Below are 19,455 nucleotides of genomic sequence, written 5' to 3' on the forward strand. Positions count from 1 at the left end.
GCATGAGTTATGTGTGTCACTGTTTAATGAAGACTGCCTGGTCATCAGTAGTCAGATATTAATACACTAAAGCATCACATGGTAAAAAGTACGGGGAAATAGAGAGTGATTCGGGTATCATTACTACATACAAAAATAATGTAATAATTTACATAAGAACACATAATATATTAAAGGTAATAATTTGTAACTTTAAAGTATAGATTTTACACACAGGTTCATAAAAGTTAGAGGAATCCCACCATAAACTGTATCTGATGTACAACTTTTAAACTCGGGATGTAGTTCAACAAAATAAAGTGAATACATTCAATAATATCTAAGTTTTTCTTGAAGTCCAAACTCCTCAAGTAATTTCAAGAAAATTGGAATTTCATTTGATACAACATTATGACCTGCAACTAGAAAAGGATGGTTTGATTTAAGAAAATCTAAGAAATATAACAATGCTTGATGAATGTTGATGCTACATGTACATTTATTACCATTAAGATTCATTTGGAAAAAGTAAGATAAACTTGTTATTTTGCTAGCTATAGCTTTTTGGCTTATTGGCTGACGAAGATCAATGTAAACATGTATGAATCTTTAATTGCCATCATATGCAGCCAGTTGTGTCATGTTTAAGGAACCAGACAATTCCATTGATTCTATGTCAATACAACAAAGGTGTTATTTTCAGAAGGAGCTCCGATGAGCGGAATTCATTCTGTATATTCAGATTTTGAAGCACATATCTAATGGGTGGGATACGTCTGTTCCTCTTTACTGTATCCTTCTGGTAGTTCTTTTTCTGAAATGAATAAATTATTTTAATATTTAAAGAACTAAAATATATGTATTACTTCTTTCTTACACTGCAAACATGGTATGACTATGTTTGTATTATGAATATAAAACATTTCTGTCAGATTATACTGTAGCAATACATTTTTTATATATGTATTCATCAAATTGTCATGAATCGTTTAATCAAATGCATATATAGTCGGAAATTGTTTGGAACAATGAAGTGTCTAAATAAAAAAAAAACTTGGTATATATAGATAAAGATTAAATATTTTAATTTCTCAATGTAGGTCACACTCTAAGGCCAAGATCATGGGGTTAAAAAAAGAAATAAACATGTGAAATACAAAGACCCAGCTCTAATTGTTCAAGAGTTAAGGCCAAAGGATAAAGTTTTTGTGGAAAAAAAAGTACATGTACCTGTCCATGACACATTTTCAATGCGAAACAATACATATAGCAACTAGCAACATACTGTACGTGTACTTAAAAAAGCAGGCTTCATATTTTAATGGCTTTGGTGCAGACAACAATGCGCTAATTCATGAATACTGCTAAGAAATCATTTATAAATACAATATACAGCAGGGACTTATATAGCGCGAATTCATGATTTTGCCAACAATTCCACACCCAGTAATTGCGCAAAATTTTAAATACGCCAATTTATGTACATGTACAGTAACTATTATATGTAGAATTAAAATACACTTTTTACATCATTCTTATTCCATGGTTTTTAATCCAGTTTTGTTCCTAATTACCTTATTGACATAATTCCAATATTCTTTTGTAACACTGCAGATGACGCTTGATTAGCCAAGGATCATGTATGTCCATAAGATCTGTAACATGAAGAAAAGAGGATAAAAATAAAGTAGATAACTTGATCTACATGTATTTAAAAGATATTGAAGAATTTATTAACAATTCTGATTTAATTCGTAAATTTAATTTTTTGTAAATTTAGGTATGATAATGTGAAGAAGTCAGTTCATGTATTGTTAAAAAACCATGTCTCTTATAAGTTTTTTAACAATACTGACTTCTTCAGATTATCATACCAATTCTTTGGTGTTTTAGTTGAAACAATCACATTCAAATTAGAAAACATCTTTACATTTTATAATTCTTAGTTATTCAGTTTTTAATTCAATGTACAATGTTTTTTGTTTTTTTTTTTTGTTTGTCTACACACAAGCATTTACCGGTACATGTATTTAAGTCAATAGAGCACCTGGCTAGTGATGCAGGGGTCCCAGGTTAGATTTTCAGTCCAGCCATACATTTTCCTCCTTTCCTGTCACACATGTATGGTACTTTATGTACAGTTACTGTAGCAGATCTGTCTTGAATTTTCCTGAAATTTGTATATGAACTTTGAAAAATTATTGACTTGAGAAAATGCTTCTACATGACTGTTAAAGTGTATACAATAGTTTGTACATTATGGTGTGTAACTTAAAAATATAAGGACTAAAAATTTGAAATTTAATAGAATTATAATAGTATAAAACACCTCCTTTTTACCCCCCCCCCCCTTATCAGAAAAATTTCTGGATTTTCCCTGATACATGTGCAAGTGTAAATTGGAAGGAAAAAATAAGAGAGGAAACAAATTAAGCTTTAAATACAAACCAATGGCTACTTTGGAGTTAATGGCAAAAGAACCCTTGATATTCCTCTTTCCAGATGACACTTGATTTGAATGCCACATTATTTCTGCAGAGAAGGCTGAATACACTGCCTTAGCCTAGTCCATATCTTGCTTCACCTGTTGTATTTAATATTTCTTTTAGTATTTATGATATATGTTTATAATCAGGGCTCTTTTGAGCATACAACAAATACATAGTTACATAAATTTATTACATGTGCAAAGATATTACATAAACTTGCATAATAATTTAAAAATAAATTTGAATACAGCACCATTGAAACTATAATTCATCATCTATGTATATGGATCATAAGTTAACAAGTAAAATACTTAATATGCAATGTTAAGTATTAAATAGGTCCAGTACAATCAGTACATTTAGCTGCATAGGTAGAATTACCTACAGACGGCTACTGTAACTTTATTTAGCTACTTCGGGTAGCTTTATTTAGCTATTTCAATGCAACTCTTTACAAATTTGCTTTTTATTTCAAAAAGACAAAAGATCTAGAATCGCAAGTTAATGTCCACTATTATTTATACAAGGGATTAATATTTAAAAAGCGATCCAAAGCAGAGAAAGTTTACACATTTCTGCATTTGAACGCTTTAAGCAAAATATGGATTTATATTGTTTGAGTAACTTTACACAACCTCGTGTGCATTTAGGCACAGAAAAGTATGATTACTTCACATTGTGCTAAATAATTACCAATCCAGCCTTTATCATGTTCACCAGAAATATCTGGTCTTGTTATTTCATTCAAGAAGTAATAGTCTGGTCATATAATAAGTTTGACTTTGTAGCTAAATAAAACTACTTTAGGTAGGTAAATAAACCTATGTAGGTAATTCAAGCTACGTAGATAAATCTAGTGTCAGATTGTACCAGACCTGTATACGTTAAACAAACATGCACCGTAGCCGTAAATATTCACCTGATGTATCTGAAACGGACACTGCAAACAAATAATTTGTTCTGCAAAAAATTTACTTCTTCCATCATACCAATTAACATCTGCAGGGTTATGGTCTTTAATGTCTATATTAAACATCAGGCACAGAAACACGTACCGGCACCCACGTGGTGCTGCAGTGGACAAGGAGTAGTTTCACCAAAATTATGTTCATGGTCGGTTTCAATCTCACTTCCATTTCGATTTTTATTAAGGTGCTTCAATTTTGAGGACCGTGAGGATTTACTAGGTATGGAAACTTTGTCTTTTAAACGAGGAAATTTTCTCGACTACTTTCGTCGGCCATCTTGTAGCATAGACAATAATGTGTAAATGAGGACTATTATTTGGCGGCGTTGCGGAATCCGGAAAAACAGCACGTGCTAACATGCGAATTCTATCAATCACGTGATTGCTATCAGTCTCTACCTTAAATGTTATGCCAAGAGCAAACCAGCCAATCACAGCAACACAGTTATTGCATCTTAGTCTTGCCTAGTGGGGCATATCATTAATGGAGATATGCTCCAACTTTATATGTTGAGGTATGCTCTTCTTTTTACTACATGTAGTCAATTCTAATCCATAGCAGATATTTATCCTTAAAAATGTATAGAGTAAGGCCTGTAATTCAATCACATTTGTTTAACCCTAAACTTTCTAAATCGATATTTTTAACCAAACCAAATTCAAGAGACTGTAATTGGTTTTTGGAAAGTCAATGGTTACTTCCTTCAATATTCTATGTCCATTGATGATCATATCAGTCATAATCATTGAATGGACTGCATGTATCTGCATGTTTTTGTAGTAAATAAATGCCGGGGAAGAGAAAGCTTTCAATGTTACATGAATTAATGCTCTGTGACTGTGGGGTTTCAGTACTCCTCAATATTACACCCTTACATATTTCAATTTTCCTGCTAATGAGAACCTCATCGAATTTAATTTCCCTGAATGCTACTGCATTGCTCATAACTAATTTTCCAGCAGTCTTTGCACAAATAAAGCCATCGGAACCTCCAGACTATTTTTTGGCAAATTCATTGTAAAAATTAACTATGGCATTCAAAGGAGGTTCTCCGTCTCTACCTTTAAATTCCTTGCAAACCTACAGCAAATGGAATGCTTGTTTTATCACACTTGACTTATATTTGTGAAAATTTGCAGATTTCAACAAAACCTTTTAAGGAAATTGTTTATGTTTTTCAAAATAATTTTCCGATGAGTAATTAAGCTTCAAAATATTTTAAAGACAAGACGTCTGAGGTTCTAAGCTCAATTGAATAAGGTGACCCATTATACAGTGTACTATGGGTTACCTCAATCAAGTGAGCTTGGTCCACAAGGGAATCCTATCTGCTCTGTTCTCTATGACAAATGTAACAAAGAGAACACAGGAGATACAATACTCCTGCTTTGTGCCTAGGAGCATGGTATTTTTTTGTTGTAAATACTACCGTATCTAACAAACCTCTTTTCAAATTAATTTTGTATTATCATAGAATACGAGGGACAACGATGGACAGTAATTTGTAAGTTAGTCAAAAAAAGTTTATTTGAATTTGTTTGATTCAGCAGAGATGAGGGATGTATAGCTAGAATACAGAGTGAAAGTGAAATTCATTTAAAGACTGAGGCCCCGGTCACTTTAACTGCAAATTGAAATGAGACTTTAGTGAATGGGCTGCAGGGAACCGTAGTGCAGATGCATGAGGATTATGTGAAAATTAATTTTCCTGATATTAGGACAGTTAACATTAGACCTTTTAACTTTACTAAGTATGACTCAAAATTAAAGTATGATGTTGAAAGTCGCATACAACTACCAGTTAAACCATCTTTCGCTATCATTGTTTACAAGTGTCAGGGAATGACTTTGGACCGATTAGAAGTAGACTGCAGGGGTATGGGCAGCTGGCCGTTGCATTGAGCAGAGCCGACAACAAAAAGAAACTTCGAATTTTTAAATGTCACCAACAAACTTATCCTCAGGTCTCCAGAGAGCATTACTACATTTTTCAGTAATGAATGAATAGGAATTTATGAAAATAACCTTTCCTGCTGTAGAAATTCATGTTTTAAAAAAATCCCAATGGAAAGTCCTGTGGATATTGTGGAAAATGATGAAGATGATGATGATGATCGGCTGATGGTGGTAATGATAGAATCTTTGGAGCTGCAAGATATCTCAACCCCCTTGAATCTGGAGGATTGATTTGAAACACCACTTTCAGCTCATTTAAACACCCAAGACCTTGTTTCAATTCTAAAGCATCAAAATCCACAAACAAGTTTTCAAATTCAAGAAAACCAGGCTCTGGAATTTCTCAACAGTCACCCTAGCTGTGTTGAATTTTTCTTGAACTTCATCTGGAACAAATTAAAAAAAAAATCATGCCCATATTTATTGAGACTGCTAATGTTGTAGGCAATAAGACCATGAATGTGTTTTTCAAAAACTTTCAAGAATTGGTCACTTCTGAAACCTACAAGAAACTTATCTGTGAAAAATTGTTTCCTAGCACCACTCTTTCTGATGAACATTAAAATATTGGCTTCCGGTTAGCAACATACATCAAAAAGGAAAATTTGAATGAACAGTCCAAAGCCGTGCAGGCTGAAAGAGATGCACTTTCGAGCCTAGGAAAACAGAAAGTTCGCAGACTAATGACAAATGTTTATAACCCTAAACAAAATTATTTGATTTCAGCTTTCACAGTTGAAAAGGAATTGATAGATTTCTTAACTGCAGTTTCTGAAAGTAAAATCAATGAAAACTCAGCCTTCATTGAGACATTAAGTGAAACAAGCAGAAGACAAAATTTTTGCAAAGGATTGAGACACATCACAAATGCTGCTTTCAAGTTTTTTATTGAGTTTGATATTTTAGAGGACTTCAGAACAAGGCCAATATCACTGTCCATGGAAAAATATTGACACTTGCTTGAGTAAAAGGAATTTAAACCCTGTAGATCTCTACAAGTTGTATGAAAATTCATTCGGATTTTGAAACAAGTACCGGTACAACAAGAAACAGAACATATAAAATTGCTGTTTAAAAAAGTATCTTAAAGTGAGTATATCTGAGACGAGACTTTTTGCAAAAAGGAGCAAAAAGTTTAGAAAGCAGAAGCAACTAAAAAACAAATAAAAATGTGGACACAACACCACACTAAAGGGGTTTTCAATTTCAAAACAATTGAAAGTGATGTTACAGCAAATAAGGTAGCATCACACAAAAGACTGCAGTCTGAAATAATTTCTGAGAAAACTTTTCTGCAGAAATTTATTAAAGTGGAATTGGACAAGCTTTGTATGCAAATATTATCAATTTAAACCAATGTAATCTAAGAAAGAGTTGGTCATAAAACTTGGTGATATCATTAGAGAAGCTGGTGGAATGAAGTTAAATGTCACAGAACATCCATAAAGTACAAAACCTCAGAAGAAAAAAGAAAAGAAAGTGGCCTTGTGGTGTCTGTGGTAAAGATGCCAGTAACAATTCTGTTGGATGTGATAATTGTGAACAATAGTTTCATGGCAAGTGTGTTAACATAAAAGATTTGAGAGATCTTCCTAATACATAATTCTGTAGTTCATGTCAATGAACATGAAAAATCAAGTGGCATTTATCATAAAAAGTACGGCAGAGTTTTGGGAAAATATACATATTAATAATTCAATTGCATTTATCTCCTTTAATTTTTCTGTTCTGATATATATATATATATATATATATATATATATTGGGAGAGGGTGTATGTACATGTATGTGTTGTGAATTTCAATTCTTCAAGTTGATGAAAAGTTATAATAGCTCATCTGTTTCTCAAATGTTGAGCAATGAGTTATGCGAAATCATATTACCTTCATGTAAGCATTAGGATACGACCATTTGATTACGGAGGAGGAGGGGGAGGTTGGCAGTTTTTTAGTTAAGATTTATTTTCATGCCAGTGAATATATGATTAGTTTATTTGTTTTCCTGATTTTTGATGATTTTTACTTATTTCAATAGTGGTTGAGAATGCATTTCAAGAACAACACTATATTGCAACCACTTGAAATAACGACCACTACTGAAATAATTATTTCAATAGCGATTGAGAATAATTTTTTAAACATTTTATTGCAACCACTATACATTTAATAACGCCTTGGCAAATTTCCTCGGAAGTGCTGCTTTCAAGGCAAAAGAGTTGCATTATTATCTATTTTGGTAACAAGTCCATGAATGTTGGCACGAATGTTATATAAGGAGATACGTTGCAGATAAATGTAAGGTTGAGAGCACTGAAATTGTTGGAAAATTAGTGAGAACTGGACCCTTTTAATGCTTGCATTTCAATTGTTTTCACAGACTTTGACGGAGAAAAAAGGAAATGTTCACGTTTCAGTGTAAGAACAATTTTTCGAAATAAAATATACATTTTAGTCTTTTTGTTTTTTTCAACAGGGCAATTTTCTTTTAGAAAGTCTATATAGCTATTGGTCTTCTCAAAATAACTAATAATTTTCATATCTTATTTTTAAAACTACATGTATTTAATTCTTTACTTTCCCCAACTAAAATCAAGGATGAACCGTCTATAACATAATTACTTGAAGATTGCACATATAAAGTTGGCATTAGTTTACTTTGTTTGAGATTTAGGTACTTCGTTTAAATTAAAAGAAAATAGCATATCAATAAGATTTCTTCCAAAGTCAGGAAAAAATAAATTAACATATATATTAAGCTCAATACATACATTTGTTAAAGGTGCTAATCATAGTGAACAATAGATCTTCATATTTATTTCAATAGTCTATGTTATTTCAATAGTGGTTATATAGTGCTGTTGAATTTGAACTTCTCAACCACTATTGAAATAATTATTTTAATAGAGGATGTGATTTCAATAGCGGGTGCAATCTGCGTTTGGTTTTTGAAATGCCTTTTCAACCACTGTTGTAAGTCGTCCGCGTGGCGCAGTAATTAGAGCGTTTGCTCTAGAGTCGCGGAGTAAGGAGTTGATCCTTACGTCGCGGGTTCGAATCCCACTGTGGGACGTGGAGACCGGTCCTTCGGATGAGACCGTATAAACCGAGATCCCGTGTCGCAGGTGCTGTCACAAAAAAGATCCCTCACTGCTCAATGGCCCTGAGTGCCGAGTATAGGTCAAAAATTGCAGCTCTCCACCGGCAAGTGGTGGCGTCTACATGTGAGTGAAAAATTTTCGAGAGGGACATTAAACAATAAAACAAACAAACAGACAGACGTGTATAGCGCTAATTCATGATTACGTAAACCAGAACATACCCAGAAATTGCGCTAAATTTTGAATACGTCAATTTTTGTTTATGTACAGTATTGAGAAATTTCACAAAATGCCTCATAAAAGTCAAAATAATTGTTTACATTAAAATTACAACCTCAGTAGCTCAGAATCACATGGACAGACCCATCATACCCCAATGCACTACTTAAATTAGAGTAGCAATCACAGCCCTTTTCCCAAGTGGCTTATTGTTGACACTGCTTGACTACTGACCTGTTTTTAATAGGGAAATGCTAAGGACCCTTAGGTTTTGATTATTTCCGCGTCGCCTTTTGGAAAATTAGTAATATGGATATTGAAGCTGATATTGCTGCACTGCTAGCGCAGCTGCACGTCGAATAAACCAATTTAGGTTAGATTTGAGCATTTACACAAAGCATTGCTGGGTCAAACAAGAAAATTCAAAGAATTGTAGTCCCCCGCTTTTGGTGTCTTAGTGGATGGGGGATGCCATTATCGGAAATATTTTGACATAGGTAATTAAATGCACTTGTCAAATATGAGCACCATATCATAATTATGTACGATGGCCGATATCAGCCATGTCATTCTACATTTAAATTAAGTGTAGAATGTCAGTGCTATGTACAATTTGCTTTGACAGGTTACTCATTGCTTGAGTAAAGTGTATAATGTGTACACCAAAATTTCAGCACTGTCACGGCACTCACATTGCTCGGAAGATGTGAATTGTATACATGTGTTACATGTATTAATTGACGGTTTACTCCTATCTGCAATTCGTCAAAACCATAAAAAGAAATCCCTGCATTTGGAAACAGCGGTAGGGACACAAAGGGTGCAACAAAATAAAACATCTTGAGTTTTTGTTTTGGTTAACAAAAGTATCTATTAAACTTTACCTATAAGTACATGTATAATTATATAGATCACTTTCTTTAACTTTGCATGATTAACTAATTAATACTTGTCATATACTTGGGTAAGGGCGTATATTAAGTTTTGAGAACTTGTGCATGTGACAGTATTCTATATATAATGACTACTCCCTATCATTATTATGCATGCTACAATGACTGCTCCCTTGTCACATGTTCAATTAAGTTGGAAGCCATGCTAAAGCCATGCTTGTTATTCCTTATCTATCTATGAACTGATTTGTGATCGAGTACATCGTGAAACATGGTGTCAGAAGTGTTTACTGAATCCTTATGGTGAGTCAAACGTCTTGATCGCCTGTCATTTGTTTAAATTGCTCCAAATATTGAAGAATCTACCCGATTTTCCTTTGGACCGAATTTCCTCTGTTCGTAAAAACAATGCCTGAAGAGAATGAGCAAGTTGAAGCAGCTCCTGCTGCAGTACAAAATTTACATGTTTTTCCTATGAACAGGTTGGGAACAATTCCCCTGTAGAGAGATCATCTCGCTAGAGCGCGATTATCCCTCTCTAGCGGAAGAATAAATATTACCATAAACAGGTGTTTTGTTGTTTTGATTACAAAGTAATCAAAAATCTCGTGCTTTTCAAAATTCCGGGAGAAGGCTGCATTGAACCTTGAATTTCCTTCATTAAACTGACATCCCGGGCTAGAAATTTAAGACAATCACTGCTGCATGTGAGAATGGGAGGCGGAAATCAAGTGTAAATCGTGCATTTTTTTGCAAAGGTTTTAAAATTTACAGTTATATATGTTTATGAAGCAATATAAAATATGAATAGATGTCTAAATAATATTCGTTAAGGTTTTAGCTTTCCATTCGTGCACAGAAGGTAATAATTACGCTCTCCAGAAACCCATGACCATTGATTAAATATTTGATCTTTGGTGGGCTAGAAAAAGTACGGAAGCGCAACAGGGTTGTAACATTTGTTTATGATTAAAAAAAAAAACAAAAACAAACTATCAATGAAATATATACAAGCTGGATACCCCATTAAATAATTAAATAAAATATTGAAACCAAATCAATTTAAAAAGTTTAAATTAAGTCTAACCGATAATGACATAGTACAAAATGATGATATATGGTAACCTTGGACTTGCAGTAAGTTGTGATATTCTCGACGCATAATAACCGTCTGTCAAATGGTGATCTAGATTTCCATTGGTTGTCTTAGCTCATCAATATTCATGGCAACATAGTCAAGCATAAGTGATAAACGGCACAAAATATGACTTTTTTTTATAATACAGAGAAAACAAAAATGCAGAATTGTTGAGTGATCATTGCTTTCCACGTGTTGTGTTAGTTTGAAGTAGTAGGCCCTAAGTGTCAATGACATAAATTCTTAACGTTTTTTCCCAGTGGCAATGAACAGTTTCACGTTTGAGTACACTTGCGCTGGAATCATGTTGGGATCCTGCATAACAGGTGTAAATTTTAATTGTGCATCAGATACTTTTCAATGCAGAGGTTGCATAGGAGAACCCAGGCCCGTAGAATTTTTTTTTTCAAAAAGGAGGGGGGGGGGGTGGGCTTCCAAAAAATTTGACTAAAATAATAAATAAAAAGTGCCCAAGGGATTAAACGCTTTTAAAGGTACGCATTTATTTAGAAAGAAGATTTACTAACACTATGTGAAATACTTCGTATTTAACATTTTATTATTCCCACAATGAAAATTATAATTATATTTATATTGAGTTAGCGGTGGTGGGGGGGGGGGGGGTTCACGTATGAGCGACGATTTGCAGGTTATAAATGGCTCCTGTGAGTCGAGTCATACTTGAATGTCACCCATAAGACTTTAAATTAAATTGGCTGTGAATTGAAAATGGTTAATGTTGATAGCTTTTACCATGCATCTGTTTTTGAACTTCGATGTAAATCTAAAGAAATCTAGTCACATAACCTACGTATGTATTTGTTCCTTGCAATTGTCAGCCCCCCCCCCCCCCCCATCTACCGTCTCTCGGCGCCGAAAATTTGTGACTTTTCCAAAATAACATGTACAGTCATATTCTGAGAGCAATACAATAGTATGATCTAATGTTTTTTTTATTGAGTTATTTATGTATATAGGACGAGAAACTGAAATTTACACTGATGGGCTTTTTTTCATTCACGGGTAAAATATACAAAAGAATAAATATATAGAAGATCCTGCAAACATTGACGAGTGTAACAACGAGCTCACGAAATGATACTCCTGCTCTCACATGTGTATAATGATTGAGTCCATTTGTTGCTATGGGAATGTCCAAATATCTAAAAAGATAAATTAGGAGGTCACACTTTTAAAAAAGAATCTGTAAAAGTATCATTACATTTTATTTAGTGGTATAAGAGGAGTTGCTGATAAGAGATGGGTACCCCAAATCGTAATGGACGGACGGACAGCTTTAGAGACAGACCTCATCACTACATACCCCCCGCTTTTCAAACCGGGTTATTAAAAAAATAACGCGAAAGATATATGAGCATCTGCAATAAGCAAGTTTACTCATACTGACATTTATCACTTGTAGTCCTCCGTAGAAAGTCTAAACAATTGTGCATGATCTTATTCAAATTTCCAAGGTATACAGCAACCGTGGCAATATTTCAAAGCAAATATATTGAGAAGAGACAATAAATATTTAACAAGAGGCCCAAGGGCCTTAATGGTCACCTGAGTACAACAATTTAGAGGATCCATAAACTGATAAATGAAGCTTTAATTGTTACCCAAGAAAATTAGTATGATTAAGATCAACAAAATAATTGGTCTAGTATCTTTCTATCTGCCCCCCATTTATCACTATTACCATGCAGACTTTTAACAAAATGTCTACATTATTACCCCTCACATTGGCCTCACTTAAGTTATTTTTGTTTCATTTTTATTTATCTATTATTTCCAAGTCTACCTGATTATTAAAACTATGAAAGTACTTTATATATTATACAATAAATGTTCTTGCATAATTCTCTCAATCTATTAACCTTTCAAATACATTATCTACAGTGATTAATTATCAAAAGTGAATGGCAAAGGGGAATAACTTCACTCAATAGAATACAAATTAATAGAGCTCTGGCCAGGACCAGAACACTTGACTAAATGGTCCAGATGTTGAAAATTTACAAATTTGGAAGGGGTACCCTCATCATCATAACTATGCAATTAGTTGAAGATTTTCAAAGAATTCACACATTTTCACTATATTATCAATAGCCCCCCCCCTCTCAGAGAATCAACAGAACCCCTGGGACCACAAGTTTTAAAAAATTTGTAAAAGCATCCTTGCTCATCATAACTATAAACTTGTTTCTTTGCTTTATATCCAGGAGTAGAAAAAAATATTTTGAAAGAAATTATGAATTTTCACTATATAATCAATAGAGTCCCCCCCCCCCTTCACCAGAACTCCTGACCCAGGGGCCATGAAATTCACAATTTTGGATGAGGCAGCCATGCTCATCATAACAATGTACTAAGTTACTTTATTTCTTACCCATGAGCAGAGAAGAAGATTTTGAAAGATATAATGCATTTTCACTATATAATCAATAGAGCCCCGCCCTTACACTAGAACCCCTGACCCAGGGGACATAAAATTCACAATTCTGGAAGAGACAGCCATGCTCATTATAACTATGTACTAAGTTACTTTATTTCATACCCAGGAGCAGAGGAGAAGATTTTCAAAGATTTAATGCATTTTCACTATATAATCAATAGAGCCCCACCCTAAAGCCAGAACCCCTGACCCAGGGGACATAAAATTCACAATTTTGGAAGAAGCAACTATGTTCATCATAACAATGTACTTAGTTAATTTATTTAATACTCATGAGCAGAGAAGAAGATTTTCAAAGATATAATGCATTTTCACTATATAATCAATAGAGCCCCGCCCTAACACCAGAACCCCTGACCCAGGGGCCATAAAATTCACAATTTTTGAAGAGGCAGCCATGCTCATTATAACTATTACTTAGTTAATTTATTTAATACTCCTGAGCATAGAAGAAAATTTTCAAAGATATATTGCATTTTCACTATATAATCAATAGAGCCCCGTCCTATCACTAGAACCCCTGACCCAGGGGCCATAAAATTCACAATTTTGGAAGAGGCAGCCATGCTCATTATAACTATGTACTTAGTTACTCTATGTCATACCCAGGAGCAGAGGAGAAGATTTTCAAAGATTTAATGCATTTTCACTATATAATCAATAGAGCCCCACCCTAACACCAGAACCCCTGACCCAGGGGCCATGAAATTCACAATTTTGGAAGAGACACTCTTGCTTATCATAACTATGTACTTAGTTAGTTTATTTAATACCCAGGAGCAGAGAAGAAGATTTTCAAAGAATTAATGTATTTTCACTATATAATCAATAGAGAGATAGCTGATTGTTTTCACTTTGTTTTCAGCAGTCACTGAAGAAAATACGTCAACTAATGGTACATGTCTGAGGTGTCTTACTTTAGCTTTTAAAAGAGACCATTGTGATACAATCACTGACTTTTCTTCTTCTGTAAACAAAAATGAAAAGCTTTTATGATTGACAATTAACATCAACTCACTAACTCCAAATTGTTCAGGTATGAGGACTGGCCAGTTTTTCACATTGAAAATGCTAAAGAAAGAGAAAGGAGGTTGGTACAATGTTCCAAACCTTTTTGTCACATAAGTGATAACATCAGACAAAAACTTGGTGGCTTCATGATCATCAGTGTAAGTCAGAGTTTGGGTTTTGTTTGTTAACTTGACACTACTATATGTGCATGTCTCACTATCAAACCTATCTAGGAATTCTTGCATATGAGTTCCTGGATTTGTTTTTAGTGATTCAAGAGCCAATATAACCCCTTCAATAAGTATTGGTACTTCAAACAACAACACAGTCTCAGATTGGAAAGCTTTTGACATATCTGCCACAATAGGTAAAAAAATCAAGCATAAAATGCAAAACCTTCACAAATTTGACAGATTTAATTTTTTTCACATAGCCTAGAGCTTTGCTTGAACTTTCTAAACATTTACTGGACAAATTATTGTGCTCTAGATGAGTAACAACCTGCTCAAAAATTTTTTTTTACAGCAGCAAGAGCTCTAGACTTGCTGGCAAGCCATCTGACTTGCTTTACACTTGAAAAATGCACTAGATCCTTGTCAAGTATCTCTGCAATAGCTTTCAGTTCTCTCCTTTTTGGAGAATAGTGATAAAATTTAAATATTCCTTTAATAGCCTTTTCAAAAACATCACTGAGGTATTTCCAACATTTTACAGCATCTAAAATTGACAATTCTAATTTAAGTGCAACACATTGTAAAGATAACAGATCTGGAAAATCTTGCTTCAGTTTCACAACAACTCCTGACTTTGCCCCAAAGTTAACAGATGCTCCATCAAAATTGGCCATTATAAGAAATGGTGTTCCCTCATGATTTGGATGGAGATCATTCATGTGGATATTCACACCCTTTTCTACAGCCTGGTGCAATGCAGCAAGGATTCCAGAGGCATCTGAAGATTGAACAGCAAATATATCTATTTGTCTACATACAGGAACTCCAGAATATGGCTGAACATACCTAATAAATAATTATAGAATAAAAGAATAATGAATTGATGCAGACTTTTTATATTACCAATTTTTTATTCCATGCAATTTTTTTTTCAATTATTTTGCTATACAATTCCTTAATCCCACTGACAAGAACAGTTTATCATCTGAAAATACTCATACTGAAACACTTACCGCAAGTACACAATTTCCTGTTCCATTACAGCAGCATCAGTTGAACCATCTGCCAGAATACTAACACAGTTTGTCTTCAGAATTTCAGCCTGAATTTTCTCTCGATATGTTTGACTTATGGATTCAACAATACTTTCACAAGCATGAATGTTATTATACTGGCCACCCAAATCCAAACCATTCAACATATTCAGTTCATACAAATAGAGATAATCAGTAAAGGGTTTTCCATTCTTTGCAACTGCATAAGCTGTGTTAAAAAGTATGGTCATCTTTTTCTTTTCTTCCTCTGATAATCTGCACATTGCTTTGCCAATTTCTGTGCTAGAAACGGTAGGTAACAGTTTTTCTTTGTATTTATCAACAGCACCACTACTACAGGGTTCACTTGAATTTCGAATTTCTAAGTTCGAGTCGATTGTTATTTTGGTCACCAGTTTTACTTTTTGTAAAATAGCGTCTGCTTGCAACAAAATGTTCACTAGTTTTATCATGAGAAATCAATGGATCAATTCTAAAATTATTGGTTCCCTTGAATAAAGCACTTGCTTTGTTTGCACATTCAGGAAAGGTCCTACAGTAATTACAATACATCAAGTCACCGTTATCAGTATCACTTGTAGATTGAGACTGGACTTCCAGTTCCACCCACGGGAATCTTTCTCTCCAACTCTCTTGAAACTTTCTTTTTCTTTTGTTATGATCATACTTTTCATCTTTTAATACTTCCGTTATCTGACTCACTACTGACCTTTTTCCTCTCATTCCCGTCAGAACTTTTGGTAAATGCGAACAACGTTGTTTGCTTACTCATTTTTGATTAATGTGATTAAAATGCTTTATCGCGTTAATTTATTTGCTTGCTTTCAAACGCTTTGGTGATAAAAAAAAAATTAAACTACTTCTCAGTAAAAAAAAAAACAGTCTCCAAATTAAGAAAACGAAAGTAAACTGACGAGATTTTTTTCCCGGTCTGCTAGTCCGACGGACTATCTTTACTTATAAATTAGCTAGCCCGAGTCTTAAAATGACTAGCCCCGGGCGTCGGGCTACCGTATATTTCAACCCCTGGGTAGTTAACACGTTTACAGATGGAATCGGAATATAAATCTCGGGTTTCCGAGATGTATTTTCTCCCGCTAGAGAGGGATAACCGCGCTCTAGCGAGATGATCTCTCTACAGGGGAATTGTTCCCAACCTGATGAATATACCATTTCATAAGCCCTTAGATTTGAAAGGTGACCTCTCTACCAGTTGGAAACATTTCAAAAGAGTGTGGGAAAACTATGAGATCGCTATGGGGTTAAGGGAATGAGATACCCAACTCAGATGTGCAACATTCCTCACTTGTGTATGATCAGATGGGTTACATGTTGTAGTTGGACTAAAATTTGATTCAGAGGATGATAAGAAGAATATCGATAAGGTTATTACGGCACTTGACATTACTGCATAGGCCAAACCAACGTCATATATGAGCGTTACACATTTAACTGTAGAAATCAGGAACAGTCTGAAAATATAGATGTTTATGTTGCAGAATTGCGTTCACAACCGAAAACATGCAAATTCGGAGACATGGAGGATGAGATGATAAGGGATCGTATCGTTATCGGATTTCGAGATAACCATACCCGTAAAAAGTTGTTACAGAAGAAACTGGACCTTCAGCGTTGCATAGATATATGCCGGTCGAATGAGAAATCTGAATCTCAACTCAAATCTATTGCAGATGTTCACCATGTCAAGGTCAAACAGAAAGTGAAACAAGATAATCGTGGTAAAAATGAGAAACGTAGAGACAACCACACACAATCCATACTAACTGTTCAGTCTTGTCGTTACTGTGGGAGAACACATCCGCGCAGTCGAGAGAAATGCCCAGCGTTTGGACAGACTTGCAACTTGTGTGGCGAGCAGAGCCATTTTGAGAGGAAATGTCCTAATAAAGAGCCTCCTAGAGCAAAACGTCATGAAAAACGTCGTGGTACATGGAACCGCAGAAAGTCCCAAATTCATGAGATTGAGACTCATGAAAGTGACTCATCAGATGAACTCGTTCTTAGTATTGAACAAGTGCACTCGCTATCATCAAAACGTCATACGGCTGTTATGAATATCCATGACTAATATGTGGAGTTTCAGTTGGACAATGGGTCTACAGCTAATATCTTGTCAGCTCATGTGTATGTGCGTCTCACAGGTGACAAAGAATTACAGAATCTTAAGAAAACTGATGTTACCCTACAGATGTACAACAAATCAGAAACCAAGGCTTTGGGCACCATTAGAATGTCTGTTCGAAATCCGTGTAATGGAAAGAAGTACTACAGTGTATTTTGGGTAAGCGAGCTATTGAAGGAATGGAACTTATTACTGTGGATACTGACAAATTCCTCACAAAGACACAAGTTCAGAATGACGTCATTTCACAGATTGACATTAAAGAAGAAATAAATGAGAAGTATGCAAATGTGTTCAAGGATCTAGGTAAACTGAATGGCAAGCTTCATTTGGAGGTCAAGGACAGTGTGCGACCTGTACAGTTACCGCCTAGGAAAATACCGTTAGCCTTGAAACCAAAAGTGAAAGAAGAGCTAAACCGACAAGAGAAATTAGGTGTCATTAAACCGGTTAACACACCAACCGACTTGGTATCTGCCTTAGTAGTGGCTCCTAAACGCAGCGGTGACATTCGCCTATGTATTGACCCGAAACCACTCAATAAGGCATTAATGCGGAACCATTACCCAACACCTACTATAGAGGATATTCTACCCGAATTGCATCAAGCTCGTATATTCTTCATTGTTGATGCAAAGGATGGATTTTGACATGTTGAGCTTGATAGTGATAGCAGCTATCTAACTACATTTGCTATGCCATGGGGCAAATATCGCTGGTTGAGGGTGTCATTTGGTGTCTCGGTCGCACCTGAGGAGTTCCAGAGGAGAATGGACGACTCCCTAAGTGGCATTCCAGGTATCAGACCTATACATGATGATGTGCTAATTTACGGATGTGGTGAGACAGACGAAGAGGCTGAAAGGGATCATGATGTGAAATTTCGAGCCCTAAGAGATGTATGGAGAGAAACATAAAGCTTAATCAGAGTAAGATGAAACTTAAGCTTACATCTGTCACTTATCTTGGATATGGGATCAGCAAGGATGGGTTGAGTGTTGAACCACAAAAACTCAAGGCGATACATGAAATGCCTACCCCAGAAGACAAGGCAGGAGTTCAGAGATTATTGGGAATGACAAATTTTGTGCAACGTTTTGCACCACAGTTGTCTGAGATCACCAGTCCACTTCGAGATCTTCTGAGAGCAGAGACTCATTTTGCATGGGATCCGGATATCCACGGACAAGCATTTGACAAGGTCAAGGACACATTGTCTCGTGCACCTGTTCTTAAATTCTTTGATGCAAAGAAGAAACTGACTTTGCAATGTGATGCTTCTTCTACTGGACTAGGCGCATGCCTTATGCAAGATAATCATCCCATAGCATATGCTTTATGTTCGCTGACAGCCACAGAACAGAACTCTGCACAGATAGAGAAGGAGACTTTAGCTGCAGTGTTTGGCATGGAACATTTTGAAAATTATACATATGGACGACATGCTACGATACAGTCGGGTCATAAACCCCTAGGAATTATTGTACGTAAAAACCTTCATAATGCACCCAAGCGTCTCCAGAGAATGCTATTAAGACTGCAGAAATTTGACTACAGCATCGAGTACAAAAAGGGAACAGAGATGTATTTTGCTGACACCTTAAGTAGGGCCTATCTTATCACTGACTCTGATTCAGTTGAAGAGAACATGCATGACATACACAGCATCAACCATCGCACCTACTTAGCAATATCTGATGAACGATACTCACAGATAAAGGAAGCTACAGAAAAGGATGAATCTCTACAGTCGCTGAAGAAGATCATACTTGACGGATGGCCTGACTCTTCTAAAGAAGTTCACCCTGATATACAAGCGTATTTTCCGTTTAGAGAGGAGTTAGTCGTTCAAAACGGCGTCATCTACAAGGCCGAG

At 35.1% G+C, this 19,455-nt stretch overlaps 1 protein-coding gene across 1 annotated transcript; it reads left to right on the forward strand.

Moving 5' to 3' along the window:
- Window positions 1-16,973: 16,973 nt before the first annotated feature.
- On the forward strand, window positions 16,974-18,229 carry LOC133196273 (uncharacterized). The gene is made up of 3 exons (XM_061332197.1): window positions 16,974-17,460; window positions 17,599-17,738; window positions 17,831-18,229. Exons 1-3 carry the CDS (start codon window positions 16,974-16,976, stop codon window positions 18,227-18,229), a joined length of 1,026 nt encoding a protein of 341 aa, XP_061188181.1.
- The last annotated feature ends 1,226 nt before the right edge of the window (window positions 18,230-19,455 follow it).

This window comes from Saccostrea echinata, unplaced genomic scaffold (genome assembly GCF_033153115.1).
Source record: "Saccostrea echinata isolate AGI-Se365-2 ecotype Australia unplaced genomic scaffold, CSIRO_AGI_Sech_v1 ptg000001l, whole genome shotgun sequence".
NCBI lineage: Eukaryota > Metazoa > Mollusca > Bivalvia > Ostreida > Ostreidae > Saccostrea > Saccostrea echinata.